General features: G+C 39.4%; 2 protein-coding genes and 1 pseudogene across 2 annotated transcripts; 2 read left to right on the plus strand and 1 right to left on the minus strand.

Annotated features, from left to right (window-relative positions):
* Positions 1–9,700: 9,700 nt before the first annotated feature.
* On the plus strand, positions 9,701–11,602 carry LOC129766968 (uncharacterized). The gene has a single exon (XM_055767564.1). It carries the CDS (start codon positions 9,701–9,703, stop codon positions 11,600–11,602), a length of 1,902 nt encoding a protein of 633 aa, XP_055623539.1.
* A 1,183-nt stretch (positions 11,603–12,785) lies between these two features.
* On the minus strand, positions 12,786–25,661 carry LOC129764625 (protein lethal(2)denticleless). Its single transcript, XM_055763889.1, has 3 exons — positions 25,481–25,661; positions 24,785–25,420; positions 12,786–14,497 (listed from the first exon to the last, which is right to left on the minus strand). Exons 1-3 carry the CDS (start codon positions 25,521–25,523, stop codon positions 13,041–13,043), a joined length of 2,136 nt encoding a protein of 711 aa, XP_055619864.1. The 5' UTR covers positions 25,524–25,661; the 3' UTR covers positions 12,786–13,040.
* On the plus strand, positions 22,325–22,407 carry LOC129772261 (U4 spliceosomal RNA; annotated as a pseudogene).
* Positions 25,662–27,421: the final 1,760 nt, after the last annotated feature.

The raw sequence follows: 27,421 nt of genomic DNA on the forward strand, positions 1-27,421 counted from the left end.
AAATCCATTTCCAGTTTCGAACAAAGATCAATTTCGCTAGCGCAAACATCAAATGGACTAACAGCACTTGTCACTATGTAATTGTAGAACATATGGGAATTAAATTTTCCGAATTTTCCCTTTTCCTTCAGTTTTCAGAAAATTTTCAATTGCCATGTTTGGTTGGAATATTTTTGGTAGAAATATGTGTTATATTTTTATGGGACCCCCTCTCCATTCCTGAGGAGATAGGGGTGTCATACCATCATAGAAACATTTCTCATACCCAAAAACCCTCACATCCCAAATTGTGCTTGATTAGTTCTCGAGTTATGCAGAAGTTTGTGTTTGTATGCCCCCTGTAATTTGTGTTTCATTTGTATGGCAGCCCTCCCTTAGAGAAAGGGGGGAGTGTTCAACTACCATAGAAACATTTATTGTACCCTAAAACCTCCATATGCCTAATTTGGTTCCATTTGCTTGATTAGTTCTCGAGTTATGCAGAAATTTGTGTTTCATTCTTATGGCAGAGAGGGGGGAGGAGTATCCAACCACCATAAAAACGTTTGTTGCACCCTTAAACCTCAATATGCCTAATTTGGTTTCATTTGCTTGATTAATTCTCGTGTAATGCAGAAATTTGTGTTTCATTTGTATGGCAGAACGATAGAACGATGTATTATGCATACTCAAAAAAACTTATTGTGGTTCGCATTTTCTCGAAACACAACATCTAGTTCAATTTTCCCATGATGATAGTCTATGTATAACCGTCCCACCATTGATTGATTCAAGTGAGGGGATCTGTTCACATTTTGTTAAACAATAGTTTTCTGCTTATAAAAAAAAACATCTAGTAGACAAATATTGTAGAAAACTTTGATTGCGTTTTTCTCAGTTGCTGATTTTAGAACATGGGACAACTATGCTCCGTCTTAACCCGTCATGGTCCGTTTTACCCCGCGGGTGGTCCTTCTTACCCCGCCGGCAAAATAAAAAGTAATTTTTTATCATTTCAAAAATTAATGAAAAAACGCCAAAAAAGTTATACAATCAACAGTTACCCATTTTTTAGTAGTAGATATATACTCAATGATATGCAGCACAACAAATAGGGGAAATCCTAAAGGTCGTTTAACTGAAAATTGGTTTTCTTAGGGGGCAGTCTTACCCCGTGTTCCCCTACTGGTGGCGAACTCCTTTATTATTTCTCCCGTGTTTCAATCAGTTTTCATCATCGTTAACAGTTTACTGTAATTGCTTGGTAAGTGTTTCGCAGTTGACTATAAAATATAATCAAGTGTAATGTAATTTTCGTTCAAAAAATTACAAAACAAAGTGTCCGAAATTTAAATTCAATCCGTCCGAAATTTGATTTAGTGTCCGAAGTTTGATTTTTATTCGCTTCATTTGAAAAGCATTTTATTCGATGATTTTTTTATATCAAATCAAATAGATACCGAAGTAGAAAACTTAAAAGCATATTGAACTAATTTATTAAAAATATCAACCAAATAATACCTGTGCATAAAGTTTAGACCTGTTTTCTGCATCATATGCCTTAATCGTCCGAAATATGATTCAGAGCGGTATATTGTGCTAATCTGCAAAAGGGAGAATGCGCATTTAAATATTTTTTCGAAAACTTTCGAAAAGGCTGGAAGAAGACTAATTGCTCGATAGTTCTTTGAAGAAGAAGAATCTTTTATGGGTTTTAGTTAGCTAGCTTTTGCTAGCTTCCAACACGAGTGGAAGTAGCCCAGTGTAGACATCTGTTGAATACAGAAGCCATAATTTCATATAAGGGGCTATCCACATACCCCCTTCCCCTCCGTGGACAAGCGTGGACATTATCTATACCCCTGTTATCCACGTGGACATTTTAACATTTTTTGAAAAAAAAATCGGAAAATGATTGAATTGCGCTCAATATCCATTTTAAGTTCTCTATTATATGGTTTGACATTGATAGAATTGTTAGCACTATAAATATAAGCGGACTGTTCTCATTTATTTGATTAGCTCCTCAACGTTTCCCTATATAGCCATTATTTCTATATAGCCATTCCATGCTAAACCGATATAGTGGTTCTCAGATTTTCGTGAAAATTGGTAGTTTTGTTCCTTATCGCAAAACATTAGACCCGTATTTCTTTCTCGTCCTCCACCTTCCCCTTGACCGTACGTTTCGCCCGTACCAGTGGTTGTTTGTATGAATAGCTGTTCGCTGCGGGAGCGCAGACAAAATGTGTGGGAAAGTAGGGATTTCTTTCTTCCAATTTTGCATCAATTTGAACTGTATGTGAGCTGAAAACCGTAATGTGTAGCATATAAACAGTTGCTGAGGATATTTCCTATTAATGTGTGTATTTGGAATCTAAATCCGTTCATTAATTGAAGAAGTATTAACGATCAAAAACTGAACACTTTTTCACATCGAATTATTGGAATGGGCCCCTATATTGAACGGTTAAACGTAGTATTACGTCAAAACATATATAATCAATAATTACGAAAGCAAAATCCTTTTTTATTCCGAATATAATTATTTTTTGAAACAAGACTCATTGGCTTTAATTTGATATGTCGATCATCTAAATCGGTCCAGTAGATCAAAAGTTATGATTTTTTGTAGTGAAAAAAATGGGGAAAAATGATTTTTTGGACCATCGGTTAACTTTGAAAAATCATAATTTAAAAACAAAAAAACGCCTCTCTGGTTTCCACATATGTTATATGAAAAATCCTTAGCTTTCCAGAAAAAATATAAAAAATATAGCGCCTATGGTCTCGAGACCATGAAAACTGTAAAAAACAAATACAATCAATAATAACGAAAACACAATTCACAAAACACGAAAAATAATTCAAATTTTCTGCAACTGTAGTATTTTTCCAAAAAAGATTTAATATGTCGAATATCTGAATTGCTCCAGTGGTTCAAGAGACTTCGAGAGACTTGCAGTTCCATGTTCCGAGTTTCCAATCTCTAGTTCGTGTTCTTTGCGTAAGTCCAGTCTGATTGTCGTGTCTCGAATTTCTTTGTGAATTTAGCTCTTTCGTTGCTATCTGCGTTTAACTTCGTCCATGTTCGTTAAATTTTTTATCGTCAAATGAACTTCACAGCATATCAAAGTGAACCCTCGAAGCTGCTGGGTGCTCGAAGCGGAGCGACTGAGTGGAGAGCTTGAGATTGGGTAGTACAATTCGGAGTTGCTCTCCGTGATTGACCTGAACCAGCGAAATTGAACAAAGAACACACGGAATGACGCTTGGAAGTAGCAAATCATTCTCATTGTGCAAGTTTCGATGAATCGAGTTTTAAATAATCAATAACGACGCCGGTCACGTTCTTACAGTCACCAGCGGAAGGGAAGGAATGTAAGTATTATATTCGCCGCCCGAAGGGTTGCCCCTATAGTGTGGTGCGCTAGCGATTATCGAGAAAGGGATATTTGTTAGTAGGGAGAGATAAGAATCAGGATTCTCTGTGGTGAGTGATGTGGTTAGGAGTTTATCCATTTCTTTCTTTGCATAATAACCATGGATAACAGCTATTACAACCATCCTCCTCAGGGGGCTTTGGAGTCCAAAACAAATAGCATCTCTGACATCGAGATATGTTATGTAAAACACCCTCAGCTTTCAAGAAAAAAAAAATAAAAAAATATAGCACCCTCTAGTCCAAAGCCATGAAAACAATAAAAAACGACTACAATCAATGATTACAAAGATAAAGCCCACATTTTAACAAAAGGCTAGCTCATTAGCTTCAATTTGTTATGTCGATCATCTGAATCGGATCAGTAGTTCAAAAGTTATGTTTTTTTTTAAAAAAGTCATTTTTGGGAAAAAGTGAAAAACATTGATTTTCCGGACCACCCTAAAACGAAAATGGACACACTAACAAAAAATTATAGAAGGTTGTGTTCAAGACACGACCGCATTGTTGTCGTAGAACTACGCTGTAGTTTAATTCAAATCGCTTGTTTATAACTGCGGATATTATTTCATAATGCTACGAAAATTTTGAAATAGCCATTCTACCGATTTGGTCGCCCTGAAATGTTTTCTTTTATGTAGAATCCTTTTACAATAATTGTTGGATGATTCATTCTTGTGCTCGCAGAACAACACATGCTCGAGATGAGCGCAGCTGTCATCCTTAGTGGAGAAAGTTTTGCTACTGGCAAGCGAAACCAAATCACATACAAAATTCCAGAATGACATTTACTATCTTGGTGACTAAATAAACGAAATAAACTCCATTTGCACGCGAACCTAAATAAAATAATGACTAATTATAACTTATTTTGTCATCATTTGTGGAGAGAGTTTTCCTACCGTCATGCGAAACCAAATCACTGACAAAATTACTGAACATTTATTTTCTTGATTAGCTGACGATAGCCTAGCTTCCCACACAATTGTGTAGTTCAAAACGTTAATGCAATGGTGTCAGTTTGATAGAATGATTGCAATGCCTCTCTGGCGAGAGAGTAATTTGGTCGCGTCATCAGCTCAGTCCGTAACGAAAACATGTGATGGCGCAAAACAAGGAAGAACAAGCGATGTTCATTGTTTCGTATCTAGAACGATACTGAGCCTTTGCCTTTCCTTCCTTTCCTTTTACAATTAAAGAGACTTTAAACTTCTTCAGTTCATTCGTCTCTGGCCTTCAAAAAGGCCCTTGGAAAACTGTACCCTTTACTCATAGTACTCCTCCACTCCCATTGCCTAGAGAAAACCATTCGATCCCTCGCCGTCCAGCTCGCCCAGCAACGGAGTTGTCCAGTCGGTGTCCTCACGAAGAATGAGGTTTGCCTCCATTGTTTATACTGTTATCCACTGTTTATACTCCAGGCAAATATTTCCCTTCGTTTTTCTTCTTTTCCTTTGTTCACGGAGACTTTACATCTTACGATCAATGTTGCCACATTGAAATCTGTATTTCCGAGGTAGAAAATCTTTTTTTATCTGTAGAGAAAATAGAAAAATGTATTGGAATCTGTATTGCAATTTTGCAGAAAAGTGGTCGTACGAATTGTATGCGATAGTAAAAGTAAACAACCACATTGAGTTGTATTGGTTTGGTTACATTGCTTCCCCTCTGCTTCGTTCGAATTCGACAGCTTCTATCGAACAAAATTGTTTGTTTCCACTCGTACAATCAAATGCAATTCTTTTTGCACAGGAGTCTAATTTGATCAAAAATGTTTAATATCGTAGATTAAGAGTTTTAAATGCATAGAGGACTATACAAAAAGAACAAAAATTAAAAAAAAACTGTTGCGTACAACGCAATATAGACGGAACGAACCAACCAACAGCCAGCCAGTTCCATCTCCCCAACACAGACATCACATCCGATCATCGACGAAATAAATCCCCCCAACACAAATTGGTATAAATAGAGGAGCGCAATCGAGAACAATTTCATTCCACATCCAAACTCTGTAAAGTGAACATCGAAATATATATAATAGTTGAATTGTCACACACGTGTTTCTATTGTGTAGCTTGCCAGGCCTTTCTCGCCACAAAAGTCTTTTTTAAGACTAAAGAGTAAATAGTAAAGTTTTCTACAGTCCACTGGTTACCGTTGCAGTAGTTCTACTGCCCCCACCTGAGGAAATTCCCAGCAACATCCAGGATTTGTTTCAGCCTGTGTCGCTGACCCACCGACGGGATTTCTTCACCGTACCATCGCGTGCAAGGAGCCGCGATCGGATATCACCCGTTCCGTAGCGAACATTTTGGTCCTTCGAACCGGATTTTTTGGTCGATGAGATCATCGAAGGAAGTCATCTGCATCCGCATCTGCATTTCAAGCTGCAAGTGCCGTGGTTTGGCATAAAAGGCATTGTGCATAATTGGAAACTGTGTGTGGCATTGTCATGAAAAATCAATAGTTCATTCTGACAAGAAAACAATAGTTTATTGTTGCGTCACAATAGACAATAGCGTCAGTGAAATAAAAGCATTATGTAGTGAACACAATACAGTATTGTTTCAAGAACAATAGACATTGGTATGCGAACAATAGCAAATTGTTATGTGAACAATACAGTGGCATTGTGAAGAGCCACTAAGTTAAAGTAACAAAGCGCATTGAACTCTTAACAAGCGCAACAGTGAATTTGTGAAATTATTCCGAAAGTCGGAACAAAGCCCAAAAGGAGGTTGTTTTGTGGTTCCGGATATCATCGAAGACTCGACGACCATCATCACGGATTGGCACGGATTGGCGCGGATTGGCGTGGACTGGTGTGCGACGGCACGAGGCGGCACGAGACGGCAAGCCTTACTCACTAAAGGCGGTGAGTAAAGTGTACCATTTTTATGATTTGTGATAAAATACACTGAATAAAAACGGATTATTGACACGATTATATTAACATTTATGTAACAATGGCGCAATTGAGAGAGCATGTGAAAGTTCTCCACGTTACTGCCAAGTCGATTAGTTTATTCAAAATTACAACCCAGAAGATGATCGCGATAAAATTGATTTGCGTCTTTCGAGACTGGAAACATTATTCGAACGTTACATAAATGCATCAATTGCCGTTGAATTAATTGTGGATGAAAATGATGAAGAAGGAGAGAAAATGAAGTATATGAAGGAGCGTGGAGATATGGAAACGAAGTATTATGAAATATGTGACTTTTTATTATCACAGAAAGTGAATAATCCGCCATCGGAAAGTTTAACACCGTTTTCTTCGTCTGTTGTGCGGTTGCCTAAAATTAACTTGCCAACTTTTGATGGAGATGTTAAGAATTGGATCCCTTTTCGAGACACATATCAGAGTCTGATCCATGGAAACAAAGGTTTAGCACCCATAGATAAATTCCATTATCTAATGGCGTCACTTGTCGGACCGGTCAAAAGATTGTTGGATACAATAAAAATCACTGCGGATAATTATGAGATTGCATGGACTATCTTAGTCAATAGATATGATAATAAGCGTTTCCTAATACATAATCATCTTACTGCTCTTTTTGGTATTGAACCTGTTCACAAGGAAAATCCACATGCAATACTAACTCTTGTCGATAAAATTGAGCGTCATGTTAAAATTCTTAATTCATTGGGGGAACCAACTGCGGCATGGAGTTCTATACTGGTTCATATGATGTGCAGTCGATTAGACAAAATTACGTTACGAGAATGGGAAAAATCTACGGGAAATAATAAAGATGATGTGCCTACGTATGAAAATTTAATATTATTCCTACAGGATCATGCTCGAGTATTGTTATCGGTAAACAATGGCGTTCAAGTGAATCCAATCCCCAAAGAAAAGCTTCGTGTGTCTGCTGCTCATACTGCAACTTCATTCAACCCACATAAATGTATTGTATGTTCAAAGTCTCACAGAATTTACGAATGTGAAACATTCAAACGTATGTCTATTGATCAGAAGCATGAATTCGTTCGGCAAAATAAACTTTGTTGGAACTGTTTAGCAACCAATCACTTAAGCCGTGACTGTCCCTCCAAGGCATGTCGCAAGTGCAATGAAAAACATCATTCTTTACTGCACCCCAATGACGACCGACAATTACAGACGCTGACGAGACCGACCACTATTCCTAGACAGACAGTGACCAAACCACAACGACCTGACACTTTTACTTACACACGACCGACAGAATTTTCAACACCATCCCAAACTGAAACTGAAAGCCCGTCGCACTTCCAGTCCACAGCAGCCAGACTTAGTTCATCGAATGTTTAGGCCGCTACTGAAATCGCTACCCGTACACCTGAAAAATCTTGTTCCACCGTTCTTCTCTCTACTGCTGTTGTGAAAGTTTCTGGTCCATCGGGCAGAGTAACCATGGCCAGGGCGTTATTGGATTCATGTTCCGAGGCAAATTTTGTAACAGAAAATATCGTTCAACTTTTGAGATTGAAACGCATCCCTCAATCAACTATGATCACCGGAATGGGTGGAGCTTCTGTGAGAAGCACGCATTGTGCAATCGTTACATTCAGTTCCCGAAATTCATCGTTTAGACACACCTTGAACTGCTGTGTTCTACCCAAAATTTCAAATGACCTTCCCGCTATGAAAATCAACAAGTCTCATTGGAATATTCCTCACGATTTGCAATTAGCAGATCCTGGGTTTGCAACTCCTCAAAAAATCGATATGATTATCGGCGCACAGCTATTTTATAGCCTATTATGCAACGGTCAACTTTCTCTTGGCGACCGTGAAGGAAGTCAACCTATATTACAGCATACAGTGTTAGGTTGGGTAGTCAGTGGACCAGTATCCATCAAAGATTGCGGTACTGAATCCTCCAGTGTTGCCTTGCATTGCACAGTCTCCGAACTCGAACATCAACTCACAAAATTTTGGGAGCTTGAAAGCTGCGAAGAAACTCGAAGCCTATCTCAGGAAGAAATGGCTTGCGAGAAGTTATTTTCTGCAACCACTGAACGAACTGAATCTGGACGGTTCGTTGTACGTCTCCCAATAAAGGAGAATAAGTTGAGTCAACTTGGCGACTCAAAATCCACCGCTCTTCGTAGATTCAATTTGCTATCAAGAAGATTATCAAAATGTACTCAACTCAAGGAACTATATTCCAATTTCATGCAAGAATATTTAACTCTTGACCACATGCGTCCTGTGGACACAATCGAAGAAGATAACCGTTCTTATTATTTACCGCACCACCCAGTGATTAAACCAGCTAGTACAACGACAAAATGTAGGGTCGTATTTGATGGGTCATGCAAGTCCTCCACAGGAATATCCAACGCATAGTTTGGCAACAAGAAACAGATCCTGATCCTCGTTCCTACGAACTTAGCACCGTAACATACGGCACAGCAAGCGCTCCGTATCTTGCAACTCGTTGCTTACAGCAACTTTCATTTGACTACTCGAAACATGAAAATGATTATGCATCCAGAATAGCAACAGATTTTTACGTAGATGATTTTCTCAGTGGCGTCGATACAGTTCCAGAGGCCATTCAGCTACGCCACGAAGTTCAACGAATTCTCTGCTCAGCTGGATTTCAACTTAGGAAATGGGCATCGAACTCATCTGAACTGATGTCCCATATTCCCGATAATTTGAAGGACAACAGAACGATTCTAGAAATAGACAACGGTACCAGTAATTCCATTAGCACATTGGGACTACTGTGGCATCCCGAATCAGATACCTTTCACTTCAAGGTTCCGGAAGTGTTCAATGATCGCACAATTACTAAGCGAGTTGTTGTGTCAGAAATGGCAAAATTGTTCGACCCGTTGGGTCTTCTCGGGCCAGTAATTATTACTGCCAAAATATTTGTACAACGTTTATGGCAAGCAAATGTTTCTTGGGACGATATATTATCTGCAGATTTGGCCGAATTCTGGATTGGTTACAGGAGTAATTTGGCAGCTCTCTCCTTCATAGTGATTCCCCGTTTAATAAAGGCACATAGAGCAGGCAATCATCTTCAAATACATGGGTTTTGCGACGCCTCAAAGGATGCTTACGGTGCCTGTATATACATCCGGAGCATCGGAGAAGATGGTACAGTAATAGTTCGTCTACTCACTGCAAAATCACGTGTAGCTCCCATAAAATCAATATCTATACCCCGACTGGAGCTTTGTTCTGCTGTATTACTCAGCAATCTATATCGTAAGGTAGCTGAGAGCCTAAGTATTATCACTAAACCACAATTCTGGTCTGATTCCATGATAACTCTTCATTGGATCGCTAATTCTCCATCGAAGTACCAGACCTTCGTAGCCAATCGAATCGCAGAAGTACAAAGGTTAACGGAAGGAAGCGAATGGAAGCATGTGGCTGGTAGTGAGAACCCCGCTGACCTAATCTCTCGCGGTGCAACTCCCAGTGAACTAGCTAATTCTGCATTGTGGTGGAAAGGTCCGCCTTGGTTGTCGTACGATTCATCACTTTGGAATAATAACTCCACCCAGTTTGATCCAACACATGTAGCCTCCGAAGTCCTCGAAGAAAAATCAATTATGAAGCTTGCGGCGGTTGCGCGTCAATATGATACCCCAGATGAACCTTCTTTCATCGAACGCTTCTCGTCATTTTCGAAACTTCTCCGAATTGCCGCTTATTGTCGACGTTTTATACAGAGATGCCGATTGAAAAGACGTGGAATTCCAGTCGATAGTCCTTCATACCTAACTGCCGAAGAACTTCGTAATGCGTTACTCGGCTTGATTACAGTAGTACAAAGTGAAACCTTCAAGCACGAGATTACACTCGTCCGTAAAAACCAACTAATGAATTTAAATAAATCTCCAATACGATCGTTAAATCCCTTCATCCAAGATGGAATACTTCGGGTTGGTGGCCGGCTGAGCCACTCTACGTATTGCTTTGAACGAAAACATCCTGTAATACTACCAGCATCTCATCATTTCACTACACTTCTCATCGAATCAGTTCATAGGAAACTCCTCCATGCTGGACCTAGACTTATGATCGCTCACATCCGTGAACGCTTCTGGCCACTCAACCTCCGTAACATGGTACGGAAACACGTCCGCAACTGCATCCGATGCTTCAAGGTCCATCCTCGCTCCGAAAGTCAGTTGATGGGTCAATTGACTGCCGTCCGCATTACTCCGGCCAGAGCATTTTTAAACACCGGAGTGGACTTCTGCGGTCCTCTGCAACTGAAGGTCTCCGTGAGAAGCAAATCAGCGTCGCCAATCAAAGGCTATGTAGCCGTTTTCGTGTGCATGGCAACAAAGGCGGTTCATTTGGAATTAGCAAGTGATCTCACATCAGAAAGCTTCATCGCTGCCTTGAAGCGTTTCGTCGCACGACGTGGGTTGCCTGTAAATATTTATTGCGATAATGGTACCAATTTTACAGGAGCCGAAAGGGAACTGCGAACGCTATTGAAGCAATTCAAACATCAACAACAGTTAACAGCATTCTGCGCAGAAACAACCATTGACTTCCACTTCATACCAGCACGATCTCCAACATTCGGCGGCTTATGGGAAGCGGCAGTGAGGTCGCTGAAACATCACCTGCGTAGAGTCGTCGCCCTCGAGATCATCACAGCTGAAGCCATGCAGACAGTGCTCTGTCAGATCGAAAGTTGCCTGAATTCTCGTCCGTTGACAGCACTCTCCGAAGACCCTAATGATCTAGAAGCACTCACCCCGGGACATTTTTTGGTTGGATCGACGCTTCAATCAATCCCGGAACCCGACCTTGCCGAAATTCCCGCCAATCGACTGTCGATGTGGCAAGCCATGCAGCGCAAGACTCAAGACTTTTGGAAGTTGTGGTCCAAGGATTATCTGCACCAGCTTCAACAACGCACAAAACATTTCTTCAAGCGTCCCAACATCCTGGTTGGAATGCTGGTGCTGATCAAGGACGACAACCTGCCGCCGCTGAAGTGGAGTGTAGCTCGCATCACCGCCGTACATCCTGGTACCGACGGCCTGGTACGTGTTGTAACTGTCCGAGTGCCATCCGGCGCAATCTACGATCGCCCTGTGGTTAAGGTCTGCATCCTCCCGATCGACGTGTCATCCACGGGACCATCCGGAATAGAACCGAGATCACCAGCAACAGCCGAGCATCCTGAGACTCCTTGAATGGAATTCATATTCCATTGGTGGCCGGTATGTTGCGTACAACGCAATATAGACGGAACGAACCAACCAACAGCCAGTCAGTTCCATCTCCCCAACACAGACATCACATCCGATCATCGACGAAATAAATCCCCCCAACACAAATTGGTATAAATAGAGGAGCGCAATCGAGAACAATTTCATTCCACATCCAAACTCTGTAAAGTGAACATCGAAATATATATAATAGTTGAATTGTCACACACGTGTTTCTATTGTGTAGCTTGCCAGGCCTTTCTCGCCACAAAAGTCTTTTTTAAGACTAAAGAGTAAATAGTAAAGTTTTCTACAGTCCACTGGTTACCGTTGCAGTACTTCTACTGCCCCCACCTGAGGAAATTCCCAGCAACATCCAGGATTTGTTTCAGCCTGTGTCGCTGACCCACCGACGAGATTTCTTCACCGTACCATCGCGTGCAAGGAGCCGCGATCGGATATCACCCGTTCCGTAGCGAACAAAAACATTTTAATATGTATTTTTAGAGAAAACCGACGGAAAGAGTTTCTTTCGTTTCGCTTACGACTACGACACTGCTTACAATTTCCCCTTCGTTGATCGTCGATAAGTTGCTCGTTATTGACAGCTCTGTTCTGGAAAGTACATTAATGGACAGAACAAATGTATGAGGAAATGGGAATGCATCCAATTTTCATCAATTTAAGCCATATACAGACTATGGGATTGTTATGTATAGCATATCAAACAAATCTCAGGGAACTTCCGATTCGTTTGGTATGTAAATAACCAGAATCCGTTTATGGCAAAAATAGTTATTAACGTTAACTTTATTTCATAAAAACGTGACCTGTTTCCTGATTTGGCACCCTTAACTCTTTCCAGTACAACATCGTGTCTCACTCGTGGTGTACTTGCATAACATAGGGTTGGAGTTGTTTCTCGTTGGTAGACTCCAGAAAACCAGTCCAACAGTCTAATTTCGCCTTCCGGATTATCCGCCGTACCCTGATATGTTGCGCTCGATACCTGTTCATGGCAGCTTCCTTCATCAAGCCTCCGACTGGTAGTCCTTTGGCGAATGGTTTTCGGAGAAATTAATGTGGGATAGAACCTACGCATGAACACCATCAATAGTACATACTTTTATCCAAATAATAACTATATTTAATCTTTTTGGTTGAGAAATTCCCTCCTCCTATGTACACAATCATAAAACACTATATTCGATACGAAAAGCGTAAGCCGTTTGATAGGGAGCTACTTATCAATGATCATGACCGTTTAACAGTGCTGACCACAGTAATCAGTCAATGGTTGAGCGTATTAAAAACTCCTAAATAGAGATAATGCATTTTCTATATTATTGATAGAAATGTTTAACATATTTGAACACAAGCTCTTTTCATCCTGAGAATTCATTGTAGGGCCGCAAACGGGTATTCAAACATTCGTTTCGCTAGTGGGCGTTATGGTGATAAAAAATCTTCGAATCGACATATTCGGCGTGCCTGGTGGTCCCTGGTCCCTGCTGTTGACAGAATTTCGTCTGCTCCCGGGTGTTCTAGGATGACCTTCGCTCTGGGAAGTTCGTCTCCGAGGGGTGCTTGGTTGCTGCTGTGTGTTGGTTTGGTTTATGGCTGAGCTGTCATCGGACGTTTTCAACATTTGAAGACGTGGGGATAGCAGCAGTGAGACGTCGCCCGAAGTGTTTGAAACTACCGCCTCGACAGATTTGGTTGTTTGGAGCAGTTTCTGCTTTCGAATTTTGGTTAGCCAGTCAACGTTTTCCTTCAGCTTCCGGTTGCTAGGACTGCTCGTCACATTGACTAAATGCGGTGCCTCTCCGTCGATGACAAAGTTTGGCAAATTGACAGTTGGCGAGGACAGAACACTGGCTACTGGCTTGTAGCTGGTCCCGGACGCACTCGGTTCCGGGGATCGGAGATTCATATCGGACAACGCGAGTGGCGCCTTACTATTGAAAGGGGTTTTATCGTCACTTTCTTCGAGAATTGTGTTGAGGCTTCGTGAGGAAAGTGAATTTGAGGCAATTTCCAGCGCTGCGAACCCGGATGATCGGCTATTTGTGTCAGCAGGACTAAATAGTCTTCGGCCGCGCGTTTCGATGTTGGGGCGTTTGATCTCCAGACAAGAGGTTGATGGATCTTGCTGATCACAACCAGCCATTTCCAAAAAGGATCGCTTACTCGTTGACTTGTTTTCGACCGTGTTTGGTGTTTTCTCGCTCCGCTCTACCAGTCTTCTCACTGATCTTGGCGTAAACTCCAATGATTTGAGTCGAACTTTCGCTGGTTCCCGTCTGTAACCCTCGCAATACTCTGTATTCCCCCTGTAGTTCATCATATGATCTGCATCGATATGTTCCGGTCCAATTCTCCAAATTTTGTGTCTGGCATCGTCGCTACAAGTCACAACCCGAATGTCACTATAGCTTTGCATCCAAGCCACGCTGGTTACTTCAACCGTGTGACCGTCCAGTTGCAATAACGGGTTGGGATTGTCCACATTCCAGATGTAACTCCTCTCATCGCTCGAGCCACTGATTAAATACTGCCCATCCGGACTCAAGCAGGATTTTATATAAAACGTCCCATTCTTGAATCCCCCATATCGCTGAATGGGTTGAGCTCCGTACGTAGAGATGTTATAGCAATAGATATGATTATCCATACAGTTAGCATATAGTCGCGTTCCGTTGCTATCAATCGATAGATTGGTAAACCCTCTCAGGGCAGTTGTTCCGGCGTAGGGAAAACTGTGCTTTGGTAGCGGATCACGATTGTGACCGTTGTAGTGACGCCGGATATCCCAAACTTTGATTACTCCATCGCCGGCCCCACAGGATATCAGAGTGTTGTCGTCTTGGAACACGAGACCTAAAAACAAAACGGTGAATAAATCAATTCATTCCTAAAACAACTGCAACAGAAACAACCGCTCAGAAAAAGTGTAATGTCACTATTAGGCTAGCAATATTGTGGCGCGGGAAAAACATCATAAGTATAAACTGCGCAAATATGCATGGTTGACGTAACCATCAAAACCATCAAAACTCTCAGTGTTGGTGAGACGCGTTTTTTAAGCTGTGCAGTGCAGTAAACGTAGCCCTGTTGAACGATGGCGTGGTCAAGTAAATCAAATCAGCTCAAAAAATTATCGTACGAGTATCAACTGGTCGTTGTTAAGTCAGAGGGGACCAAGTCGCAAGATTAAAAATTTCGAGTTATTGATTGTATTTGGTTTAGCATTACGTAAGCTACATAGCACACTTATCAGTTTTGGAAAATCACGCGTACACCACGAATAACATATTGAAATTGTTTTGAATGCTCAATGAAAGTCCCATATAGCGCCAAACTTCAAGCTCGTTTTTCTCGAAACAAGAAAAACGTCACATGGTCCGGTCTGACTTAACACCGGCGAACTAAAAAATAGAAGAGGAGTACCTCAAAATGTGTGTCGATTCTTTTTTTTTTCTTTTCGGCTTTCCTTTCCGTTGAATTTGGAAGCAGACGCTTCCACTTGACGATTAAAACTGCTCGAATGGGTTATGTTCATCTTCATTCAAATGGGCTATATGTCAGATTCATTTTCACATGTGAAATGACAATCGCTGCTTTAAACTGAAAGTTTCATTCGATTTCTTTTCTCCAAACTGGATTTTTACGGAGCGTATTCCAAAAAAAGGTTGTACTAAAAAAGGCATATGAGAGGATATAAAGTCACACAAGCAGCGCCGGCCACTGCACATCCTTTCACATCATCATTTTCATTAGTTTCAGTGAATACGGTTCGGGCTCTGTTGAAATTTTCATTCGAATGTTACACTTTCATTCGATATAAGAGCCTTTCGTTTTCATTTGACGATTTGATAATTTTGCGTCAGTGTGAAGCAGAATTGTCAACTATAATTTGCATAAATCAGGAAGAATGAAAATAAAAATCAGGAGAAATCAGGATAGTTCAAATTGGGTTGTCCGGAAAGTTTGTGCCGTATTTTGCTTGCTTTCGAAAACTGTTCAATGTATTTTTTTTACCTTGAATTTTACATCATCTGAAACTATGATAATCTGAAGGTGCAATACTCGATTAGTTTAGCCCGTGGGACAAAACGTTTCAGCCATACTCCGAAATAATGTGTTGGGTTGTCGGAGTTTGCCAATGTTCTGATGGAATACATAATAAATATTCACATATGGTTTTTGAATCATATATAGTTATATATCATACATATAAAAACTATCAATCTGTGAAGCTGACATCCTTAAGATTCTGGAGTGAGAGAAAAATATGATTTCGCAACAATATCCTCAATGTCCATTCATTCATCGTGTTTAGCTTCACATTTTGTCATTCTGAAGCGGAGATCATAATGGATGCTTCAAGTGGAATAAACGCACTTATAAAGTAAAAATAATGAATGAATTTTATTTTTTCTGCACTATCTTCGGGCAGAAAACTGCCTTCGGACATGCTAATCTGATGGAGCATCTTTCTTTAATATATGTCGATAATGTACTTCCGATCAAGTGAATCACTTCGGAATTCATAGATAATAAACGAAATAAAGGCATTATACAAGTGCGAATCGAAGAGCATTGTTATATAGGCTATTATGGCAGTTCTCATTGGCAGTCTAATTATGACAGATAATTTTTGATTTTTTTCAGATTTTTTTTAGTGTTGCGCGGTATCAAAAAATATTTTTTTTTATATTTCCAAAGAGTGGTTAGGTAAGGGAGTAAAAAGTGCCCCCAAACCAAATCACTAGCTGTATGGCAAATATTGTAAAGGATATCAAATAAGAAATTTTGGCGGTTTATTTGAACCACTATGTGGTTTGCAATTTTTTATCTCGGAATATGCATCTTACCACGGTGTATCAAGAAAAATTATCAAAAAAATATTTCATCAAAATTTTAGTACTAAAAAAAATATTTAAATTTTGAATTTTTTTTTTTGGGATTTAGAGATTCAGTTCTACTCTAATTCATATTTAAATGTGCTCTTACGACTTTTCTAGATTGATAAATATCTTCAAGCTGTTTTTTTTAAATATCTAATAATAAAAATAAAATAATAAAAAAAAATAATACACAGTACAAAAAAATGTTATAGATTTTCTGGCATTTCGAAATTTTGAAAAAAAAAATAACTTTGAGACCACAAATCCGATGTTTTTTTTATTTTAATCTTTCAATTGAAAACCACGAATACAAAAAAATAATCGATTTCAAAAAAATAAAAATAATAATGCAGACGATGAAGAAAATTATTTTTGTGTCACACAATGCTCTTAAAAATTCAGGAAAAATTACGCCACATGTAGAAAAAAGACACATACGAACGCATTTAAATAAAAATTTGAGCAGGAGTGGGTCTCAAAGTTATATTTTTTTTTCAAAATTTCGAAATGCCAGGAAATCTATAACATTTTTTTGTACTGTGTATTTTTTTTATTTTATTTTTATTAATAGATATTTGAAAAAAAAAAACAGTTTGAAGATATTTATCAATCTAGAAAAGTCGTAAGAGCACATTTAAATATGAATTAGAGTAGTACTGAATCTCTAAATCCCAAAAAAAAAATTTCAGAATTTAAATATTTTTTTAGTACTAAAATTTTGATGAAATTTTTTTTTTGATAATTTTTCTTGATACACCGTGGTAAGATGTACATTCATTATTTTTTTAAAATTTTTATCTCGGATCGATTGAGGATGGCGTGAAATAAACAAAAAAGTACGTTTTTCACTATAGATCCTACGTCAAACCACATAGGGGTTCAAATAAACCACCGAAATTTCTTTTTAAATATCCTTTACAATATTTGCCATACAGCTAGTGATTTGGTTTGGGGGCACTTTTTACTCCCTTACCCGGCCAGGCCCTTTGCCGTGAGGTTTTAGGGTGCAATAAATAATTCTATGGTGATTAGATACCCCTCCCCTCTCTCTTAGGGGGGCTGTCATACAAATGAAACGCAATTTTTTCATTACTCGAGAATTAATCAAGCAAATTAAACCAAATCAGGCATCTGGAAACATTAGGGTACAATAAATGTTTCTATGGTGGTTAGATAACCCTCCCCCCTCTCTTAGGGGGGCTGCCATACAAATGAGCTTGAGCTTGGGTAGACTGTACAATTCGTAGTTGCTCTCCGTGATTGACCTGAACCAACCAAATTGCACAAAGAACACACAGAATGACGCTTGGGACTAGCAAATCATTCTCGTTGTGCAATTTTCGGTGATTCGAGCTTTAAATGGTCAATAACGACGCCGGCCACGTCCTTACAGTCACCAGGGGAAGGGAAGGAATGTTAGTATGATATTCGCCGCCCGAAGGCCAGAAGGGTCGCCTCTATAGCGTGGTTCCCTAACGTTTATCATGGAAGGGATAGTTATTAGTGGGAATGGTTAGTAAAATCAGGATTCACTGCGGTAAGTGATGTGATTATGTAAACGTGAACTATTGACTACTTGACGAAACAAAAACTTCATGTGTCACAACGCGTAGCAGAGATTATCTTTAGGTTACCTGAGAAGGAAAGTCTAAACAATTTATTGGACCAGCTATTGTTATTTGATTATTTAACGCATCTTTTTAGTCGAAATTTCATCGCAGAAAAATAACTTTGGGAAACCTGAGAAGGTAACCGAGAGAACTCCTCCAAGGCCAATCGACTCGGCGATATGTTTCGCTGTTCATCACGCCTACTTCGGGCCTGATCACGAACATCACCCCACGGCGAAAACGAGATGAAGTGTATGAAACCTTGCATACAAATCATCTCGCTCTCACCGTGAAGTGACGCTCGTAATCAGGCTCTCTGTATCGCAACTTTAATTTGGTTATTTTTGGAAAACCTGAGAAGGTCACCGAAAATAACCTCTCTAGTAACAATCGAGCCCTCCCGGTCACCCATTAGGCCCCTTGCAATGACATCACTCGCCGTCACGATTAGGAATCTAATCGCGACGGCGGAGGGCCTTCTGCGGGAAACCCAAGATTGCAACCGAGAGAACCTCTGTAACCAATCGACCCACCATATATTCCGTTATATTGAACCATATGATTTGTGATTTGAAACTTAATAAAGGATTAAAGAATTAATTAATTAATAAATCGAAGAATTAAATAAGGCAAAAGTCTGAATTATATAAGTCTTGATCCTAACATCCAAAAACTGAAATCACTTGCAACACACAGTAAGCATCAAACCTACACTACTTTGCACGAATAACACAGGGTCTGATCAATATGCAAACATATTCAATTTTATACTACGCGTTTGTTTTGCCGTTGCTAACCAGTACCTGGTTATGATATCTGAAATGAAATACGATGTTCGAAATACGACATTCAATATCTGATTTCCAGAATTCAAAGTTATGAATTCTTGAATGAGACAAATGAACTGATGAATTAATGAAACTACTTCACATGTTACCTGTAGATGTGTGAAAAAAAAGCAAATTCACTATGTATGTGTATGAGAGAGGGGTGCTGTCGTTAGATAGAAAACTTATCTGCTATCCTAGGTATTCACATGTCAGCGATTCCTTTTGTGGTGAGTGATACATTCACTGCGGCACTAAAAATTCGCATTGCGATACCCACAATCGAGAACGCGACAATTGAGAGCACTGTGCGTAACCGAGAGCGAAACGATTGAAAGCTCATTGGGAATCCGAGAGCGCGATGGCTGAAAGCACTATACGAAATCAAAAGCACACCGACTAAGAGTAAATTGCGAAACGGAGAGCACGACACTTGGGAGCGGCGAAGAGTGAAAAAAAAATTAGGAGCATAACGATCGGAGACAAATGCAAGCTAAAAAGTTATAGGAGGGTTGTGTCCGAGACACGACCGCATAGTTGACGTAGGATTCCGTTAAACTATCTAGTGATTTTGGATATGTTTGAAGAATTACATCGTTAAACTCGTTGGTAAAGATTTGGTGGCCCTGAAAAAGGCAATTTTGTTTGGTTGTTGAGTATTGTTTGTTCACTCCACCAGTGTTCACCGAGTGATTATGACAGAAGTATGATAAACAGTCGTTGGGTGGTATCAGATAGAAGATGCCGAAGTGGAATGAGATATGATGAAAACCGCCCTTTGTGATCCTAGATGAGATGCCTCCTGTTATGTATGGTTGAAATAAAGAAAAAAAACTCACCAATGTAATATAATAGAATTACCAATACCGAACACAATTATCAACTCATCAGTAAAAACATGTTATTTTAATATAGAGAAAACATGTTTGAAATGGAAAAGGAAATTTTGTTTTATATTTTTTGCTTTCTGTGTTTATTCATCCCAATGCGAACGTTATTTGGACTAACAACGCCTAATACTATATGTAGAGCATATGGGAAATCACTTTTCCGAGTATTTCTTAACTTTTCCATTTTTTTCTCGCCGCATGAACTTTCCTTAGGTGAAAATTAACACAACAAAACAGACAGCTTAAGCCAAACGACCCGTTCCCGTTCCCGCTCGAGACACCTTGATTTTTATTTATGGAAATTGAAATAAATCGTTTTGTATATCAAATCACTTTCAACACAACTGCTACCGTATACAATTTTTCAATAACACTTGTGCTAAATTTTTCACAATACACGATCGGACATTGATATGAAACTTCACTAGGCAACCATCATTAAAGTTAAAAATTTAAATTTTATTTGCTAGAATTAATCGTATCACTCACCCTACTTGCAATATAAAAATGCCCCCGACTTGCATATATTTGCAATGCCGATTTTCCTCGGACACCTTGGTTTTGATGTCCCTGTTAGGGAACACATTTCGGTGGGAACAAAAGTTCTCCCTCCTTTCATGTATTTGTAATGTCGATTTCCCCCAGGCAGCTTGGTTTTGATGTCTCTGTTAGGGAACATATTTCGGTAGGAACAAAAGTTCCCCCTACTTTCATGTATTTGCAATGCCGATTTCCCCCAGGCTGCTTAGTTTTGAAGTCTGTGTTAGGGAACCGCCGCATGTGTCGTCAATTTCGACCAATTAGAAGTGAATACTTCCGTTAGGACAGAGGCTGAGATTTTCCAATTGTTCGATAGTTAGTTTCATGACATATATTATTTTATTCAATATAAAAAATTGTTATGAAGTGCCGAAATTGAATGACGCAAAAATTTCATCAATCCATCATGAAATGACTGAGCAATAAGCGTTTGAAATGGGACAATTTCCACGATTTGCTCGATTTTAGATTTTCAATTTGTACCCCAATATGTTCCCGAAAGACGTAATCCTACGTCAAAAAAATGGCTTCACCCGATTTGATGCGTTACTGTCCATACTTATTTCCACAATCACTCCAACGAATTCAACCAAATTCCACTGGTTTTCAGCTTAGCTTAATAAATAGAACACTTTCATTGATTTCACGATTTATAAAACACTTAAACGACAGAAGAAGCAAGCACACAGAGGAGACATCGCGGAGTAAGAAAACACACGTCCACTCCCGTATGCTGCTCAACTCGCTCTCTTCCTTAGGGGGGCTGCCATACAAATGAAACACAAATTTCTGCATTACCCGAGAATCAATCAAGCAAATGACACCAAATTTGGCATATGGAGGTTTAAGGGTGCAATAAATAATAAACTTATGCCCGCTCCGAAATCCACGGAGACGAATGAACTCTTAGAGTGTAAAGCCTCTATAATTCAACAACGAATTGAGCAAATGAATTGCAAAATATATGCTGATTCGTCTGATGGGACCTGTGTGGTGGACTGTATAGTTTGAATGTTGTTCCACTCATGGAGACGACGGGTGCGTGGAAGAAACCCTCGTGTTCCTCACACGTTATTCGACGGGTGGGGGCCCTTGTGGCTCCGCTCCGTGCTGTGAAAGGCCTAACCTTTTGGGATGTGCTTCGGAAAGGGTTTGAGCAGTGCAGAATGAACACATAGTGTTTGGTACTATTTACACTTTATTCATAATCACTGAACGCTTATTTACACTAATGCGATTGATGCGCATCATGCGCAAATATCCCATCTTTCTTCTGCTGGTGCAATTGATTGCTGTAGAAACTCTGCTGCAGATATTACTGCTACTCTTGCTATTTGCTCTGGATTTGCACTTTGCACTTGCTGCTTGCTCGACAGATGAATAAAGAATCGTGCTTGGTCCGGGAGCTATATTCATATGAAGTGTTACACCCGAAAAGGAAAAAGGGTGGGGACTTAGGATTCATGTTTTCCCGCCATTGAAATCACAACAATCGGTATATAAATGAGTGCCGCTCGGAAATTCACTCAGTTATGATTGCGATTGAGGTACGATCGCTGGAATGAATGGATGTTTCCTTAACACAAAACCATGGAGCCAGGGTAAATCGGCATTGCAAAGTAGATCCAAGCAACGGGCTTTTATACCCCCATGCATTTTCACACTCCGGAATTCGTTTTGTTAACACGGTCTTCAAAAGTGGGTACAAATGCAACGCTTTGGCTCGATTATTCAAGATATTCCTTCATGTCGCCAGCGAACTGAACTTCTACTCATTAGGCAAAATTTTGATAACTATTTGCTGCGATAACTACTATCATAATGCATGACTTGACCTAAATTGGGATTTGTTTGCAATTGAATTCATTGAATGAATTGTTTAATTCATTCACTGGTTTAATCAATAATGTATTCAACACACACAAAAGATAGCTCTGCGCAGCGGCGATATCGTACACAATGAGGAACATCCGAGGTGCGATTATTGCTAATTGAAAAACACAAATGATTATTAAGCCAACGGTCCTACGTCAACCTTGCGGTTATATCAAAGGTATAATCCATCCATAGTTTTTTTTCTCAGCATTGAAATCAATTTAGCAAACAAAAAAAAGGAACTGATTTTATTTACAGGTATAAGTTCAAAACATTACAATGTCAAAAGACAAGCCAATACTCAGTCTTGTCAAACACAGAGCCGATACGGTCTCGAAAAGACTCTTGCCGCCAAATGGTCCACCAAGTCCCAAGTCCAAACGCCAGCCTTGTTTTGGATTGACTTTGAATATCCAGAGAAGAGAAATTTTCCTTTACGAAAAATTTCTAGACCAACCCTTACAAAACATCTAAATTCTTATCCTTTATATCTCTACGACGCGCGACGCTCAAACTTTTGTAGACCACTCAACTACTACAATATAGAAACAACAAAATAAACATAATCCATCATCACCAAGATCATGATAAACATAATAGAGATAAATACAAATTAGGGAAAAATTTCAATTGTCTATACAATATAATCCGTTCAACAAAAACTTCATCAGGTATAATATTCAATGAAAAAAATTAAATAAAAGACTGCATGAAACTGTTCACATAAGTTATCTGTTCGTATACAACTTCGTCAGTTAAAATTTTTGTCATAAAGTAACAAAAAAAATTATTCAACTGTTAGGAAAACAGCTTTCACGTGTAAAATACAACTTCTCTTAAATTCTGCTCATGTTGTTGCACGTTTAATATGTTTTGGCATCGAGTTGAATACATACAACGAATTTTGTGAAGCACATGTCAAGGAATGGGGTGTTCTTAATTCATTTGCGTTTCTAGTGTTATAACTATGAAAGTCACTTCCTCTTTCAACACAAATATCGAGGTAGCAAACTGTTGATTACTTTAAAAGTTAATACCGTAAACCAGGGGGCAAATTGATCACTGTTTTCAGAAAAATGTGAATATTTCCGTTTACTTTAGTTAGACTTATACACAACTATTTTTAAAATCGGTACTGGTGCTAAGGTCACAAAACGTTATGGAAAGTTTTGTTCAAAAAAAATCCTTGAGCGTTAATTTGGAAAATTTTGAACGGAAAATTTCAAAATGTAGCTTCGGGTGAAATTGATCAATCTAGGTTTTTCAAGACTTTCTAGTGACATTTGCACAAAAATGTATAGAAAATCAATTATTTCTCCACCTACGGTCATTTAAATGATAATTTAAAGGTTTGAGGATACAAAAACCTGATTGAATCTACCTAAAGGTGTGGTCATGTCTTTGCATAACTCGATTTAAACATTGATCTGCAGGTCATCCGGAGACCATTCAGGTTATTCTAATGTAGCCAGATCCCTTGAAATGCTCACTAATGAGCTAGTTTCGACAAACCAAGACGTTCGATATGTCGCATGATGGGATTCGGTTCTGGTCATTCTTGGTGCTTTTTTGTAAAATAGATATTTCTCACTTGTTTGAATAGAAATTACAAGTATTTGTTTTCTTATTCAACTCATCAAGTATCGGCTAGAAGTGAATTAATATGTTTAGCGTCTATAAATATTGCTTTGATGTGTTGAAAATATGTTTCTTTATCGTAATTGATAATGGAAACGAAAATGCTATTCAGAAAAAAAAATTTCATGCAATTTAATAAGTGATTCGTTGAGACTCATTGACAAAAAGAACCTTCAGATGGTTATTGAACATGTCCGATTAAAAAAGCTTAAATTCCTAAATTCCATAATACCTCTGAAAATTTATGTTTGTTTGCAGTAATACGTTTGATCAATTTCACCCCGGTGATCAATTTACCTCCGGATGACGATACCATAGTTTAATAAACAATTCTTTGCTTTATGGATAACTATTGCAAAGCAGTATAAGCAATATTGCAATTTAAAGTCCATCAAATCAAGCAACATATTTTGGAAATCTACAGTAAATGAATGAAATGAACAATGCATCATGCCATACGTCAGACTTACAACGATGAATGTAACGAAAAATTTAATCACTGGTTTAATCAGTTCATTCTAATGATTAATAAGCCAACGGTAGCCCTACGTCAACCTTGCAATTCAAAACAATTCAATCGAAATCCATCGAATTACTTCGAAATATTCGGAGGCCGAACACACTTATTTGTCAGCTGATTCATTCCATGCGCAAGTAGAACGCATTATGAAGCAAGTTCCTCGTGGAGAGATTCATAGCTTCTGAGACTTTGCTGGGTGTGTTAAAAAGTCCGCAAAATCATAATACGTGTACTCGCGCAGAGTATCACAGACCGTCTTATACCCATGATGTTATTCCGCGTCAGAATATTTGTAGCCCCTTGTGACCATAATTTTTTCCTGGAGCGATTTTTTTGTGGAAACCATTGCGTACATACCAGTAATACTACTGCTGCATCCATGCGGTGGAATCTTCGGAGTAGTTCGTGTTCTCCTTCTGTGCGTTGAAGGCGTTCGCGGTCCACCCGCGTGTCCGCTGAATATACAATTATCCGCTCTTGGAGCCATATTAGATCCGAGCTGTGCTCGAATATCCCACAGGATTATCACACCGTCCCGTCCTCCCGTCGCAAAAACGGCCGGATCGGTTCGTCTGAAGGAAGCCGTTTTCACCGATCGTGAGTGACCGTTAAAAATCTGACTCGATACCAGCTGCGACTCGGTCAGTGTCCACAGTCGCGCCGTATGATCGCCGGAGGCCGAAACCAGCTTCATGTTCCCGGGCATCCATTCGATGTCGAAAATCACATTCATGTGACATTGTTCGCCGTCCAGCGCCCGCTCCTCACCACGTTCCTCATTCGACAGATTTGTGTCCTGGATGGCAATTTTTCCATCCTCGTTGGCTATTGCGAGAATATGTTCGTTTCCTTCACATTTGGCAAATTTTGCTGCCAGAATCGGGGGAGTAGGATTGAAATCTGCCGTCACCTCAGAGGGAGTTATTCCCTTCCAGCTATCCCGTTCGTGCACAGCGAGTCGCTTCAGCACCGTATCGTATGATGCAGAGAATCCTATTTCGGAAGAATATGCAAGCATTCAGGAAAATTCACGAAAACGAAGCTTCTACTCACCATTTCCATATTGTCGCTGGAAGAAATTAACTACGTTGTTCATTTCGACCACTTTCGATTGCACATTTAGAAAACTGTCTTCTTTCTAGTCTTCGCTCACTAGAGCCCGAATTGTGCGGGAAAAATTAGACGAAGTGTCTTGCGAAGCCTTTGGCGCTATTTTGACTCCGATGATACTGGCGAAGCCAGAGACCAAAACAAATAATACGCACACAACTTGGCGCGCGTGCTAGTGTGCAAGTGCAAATTTGACAACGAACGTCTTCTAAGCAGAGGTAGGTAGAAACACTGAATGAAATGCTTGTACGCGTTTTGTCATGAAACGTGATTTTGAGCGCACGGTAAAATGAATCATTCAATGTTTACAAAGTCGATGGGCCCTATTCCAGAAAACGAGACGAGCAGACGAGTGCTCGTCTCGTTTGTTTTCATATTCCAGAAGCCGAGCTCGACTAAAAACAGACGAGTAGCTCGTCTGGCTCGACGACCGTTTGGCCGCGCTCGTCGATGAATCAGTCGAATCGTCTAGTTTGTTTGATGTGTTTGTTCACCTTGTTAATTGAAAGCATCGGTATTCTTCTTCTCCGCTCCTGCACTAGTATTGCATAAGCAATGTATGTTTTCAACTACAACCATCAAATTCAATTCAGTAATTGCAAGATTTTACAGATTTTCAAATGGGCCTCTTCCAAACAACACAACCAAATGTAAACATTGAACTCATATCCAGGGATGCCAGATGACTGTTTTGATATATTAACACGGCACGAAAAGTGTCTTTACATCATATTTAACGAGAATGAGTAATTCAAAACAACTACCTCATTGGAAATACATGCATATAGATTTAAAACTTTTCTTGATAAATTGTTGATTAGGTGAACAAACACTGCCCCCAATAAATCCGTAATAACAAAACGCCTGAGTGATGAAACCATATGCTCGAGAAAAATATCAATGAACCCAATAGATATATGATCTTATTCCTTTTTGTTATGTTTTTTTTAATATTTTGGCACTGAGAAAAGAGTATCGATTGATCAATTTTAAAACTGTTTGTTGTTTTTCTCAAAACAAAAACATGTTATCTCATCTGACTTCACTGATCATACCGAGAAAAACTGACTCTTCAGTCTACCAAATAAATCATTTCAATGAAAATCGTGTACTGGAATGGGATATTTTGCTCGTCTCGACAGTGACTGAAGCCGAGACGAGACGAGGCGAATTGCTCGTCTCGTTTTCTGGAATAGGGCCCGATATCTACAGTATTGTGCAGCGAATAAATGTCGGTTTTTAGTCAACTTGTGAGGAATTTCACTACTACTTCACTACTTCTCTAACAAACAAAAAAACTTTCAACTGAAGCACATAGAATTTTTGTAGAGACTTAAGGGCAGTCCACATACCACGTGGAAGCAAAAAGTATGATTTAAGATACCCTCTCCCCTCCGTGGACATTTGTGGTCATTATATATACCCCTCGCTTCATTTCTCCATTTTTTTTGGAAAAATAATCGTAAAAATAATTTAGTAGCGCTCAAATTCCGTTTCGGCTTCGGCCGAAAATGGTAGATGCCGGTGAGTTTCTTGATGGAAATTAGATAGTTACATCCCTTTGGAATCGAATCGAATCCCGTAGTTGCGGTATTTGCCTGACACAAAATCAACAAAGGTTTGCCTGCGGTCGTTGTAAATTTTGACTCTAAAATTGCAACCTTGGTGTTTTTGGCTGCAAACCACCATTGTGGCCACTCTTTTGCGCCGAAAGTCGAATGTTTATAGCTTGATAGCCCATTTACCGATAACATTGGATTTGATGTGTAATGCATGTGATGTGTAATGCATGGTAAACACGAACACTAAGACGAAATCTTGAGGTTCGCGAAATCGCGAAGTTTTTCACAAAGTACAGCAGATTGTTGTCTCAAAAACTTTTCG

Source organism: Toxorhynchites rutilus, chromosome 2 (assembly GCF_029784135.1).
Source record: "Toxorhynchites rutilus septentrionalis strain SRP chromosome 2, ASM2978413v1, whole genome shotgun sequence".
Classification (NCBI taxonomy): Eukaryota; Metazoa; Arthropoda; class Insecta; order Diptera; family Culicidae; genus Toxorhynchites; species Toxorhynchites rutilus.

Bases quoted from the DNA above. Each gene is read 5' to 3' on its own strand.
- LOC129764625 (XM_055763889.1), bottom strand. From the start codon at position 25,523: ATGAACAACGTAGTTAATTTCTTCCAGCGACAATATGGAAATG. The intron at 25,421-25,480 runs GTGAGTAGAAGC...CTTCCGAAATAG, and splicing joins CCAGCGACAATATGGAAATG to GATTCTCTGCATCATACGAT. The intron at 14,498-24,784 runs GTATGTACGCAA...TTTTGTTTTTAG, and splicing joins ATGCAGCAGTAGTATTACTG to GTCTCGTGTTCCAAGACGAC.
- LOC129766968 (XM_055767564.1), top strand. From the start codon at position 9,701: ATGATAACTCTTCATTGGATCGCTAATTCTCCATCGAAGTACCAGACC.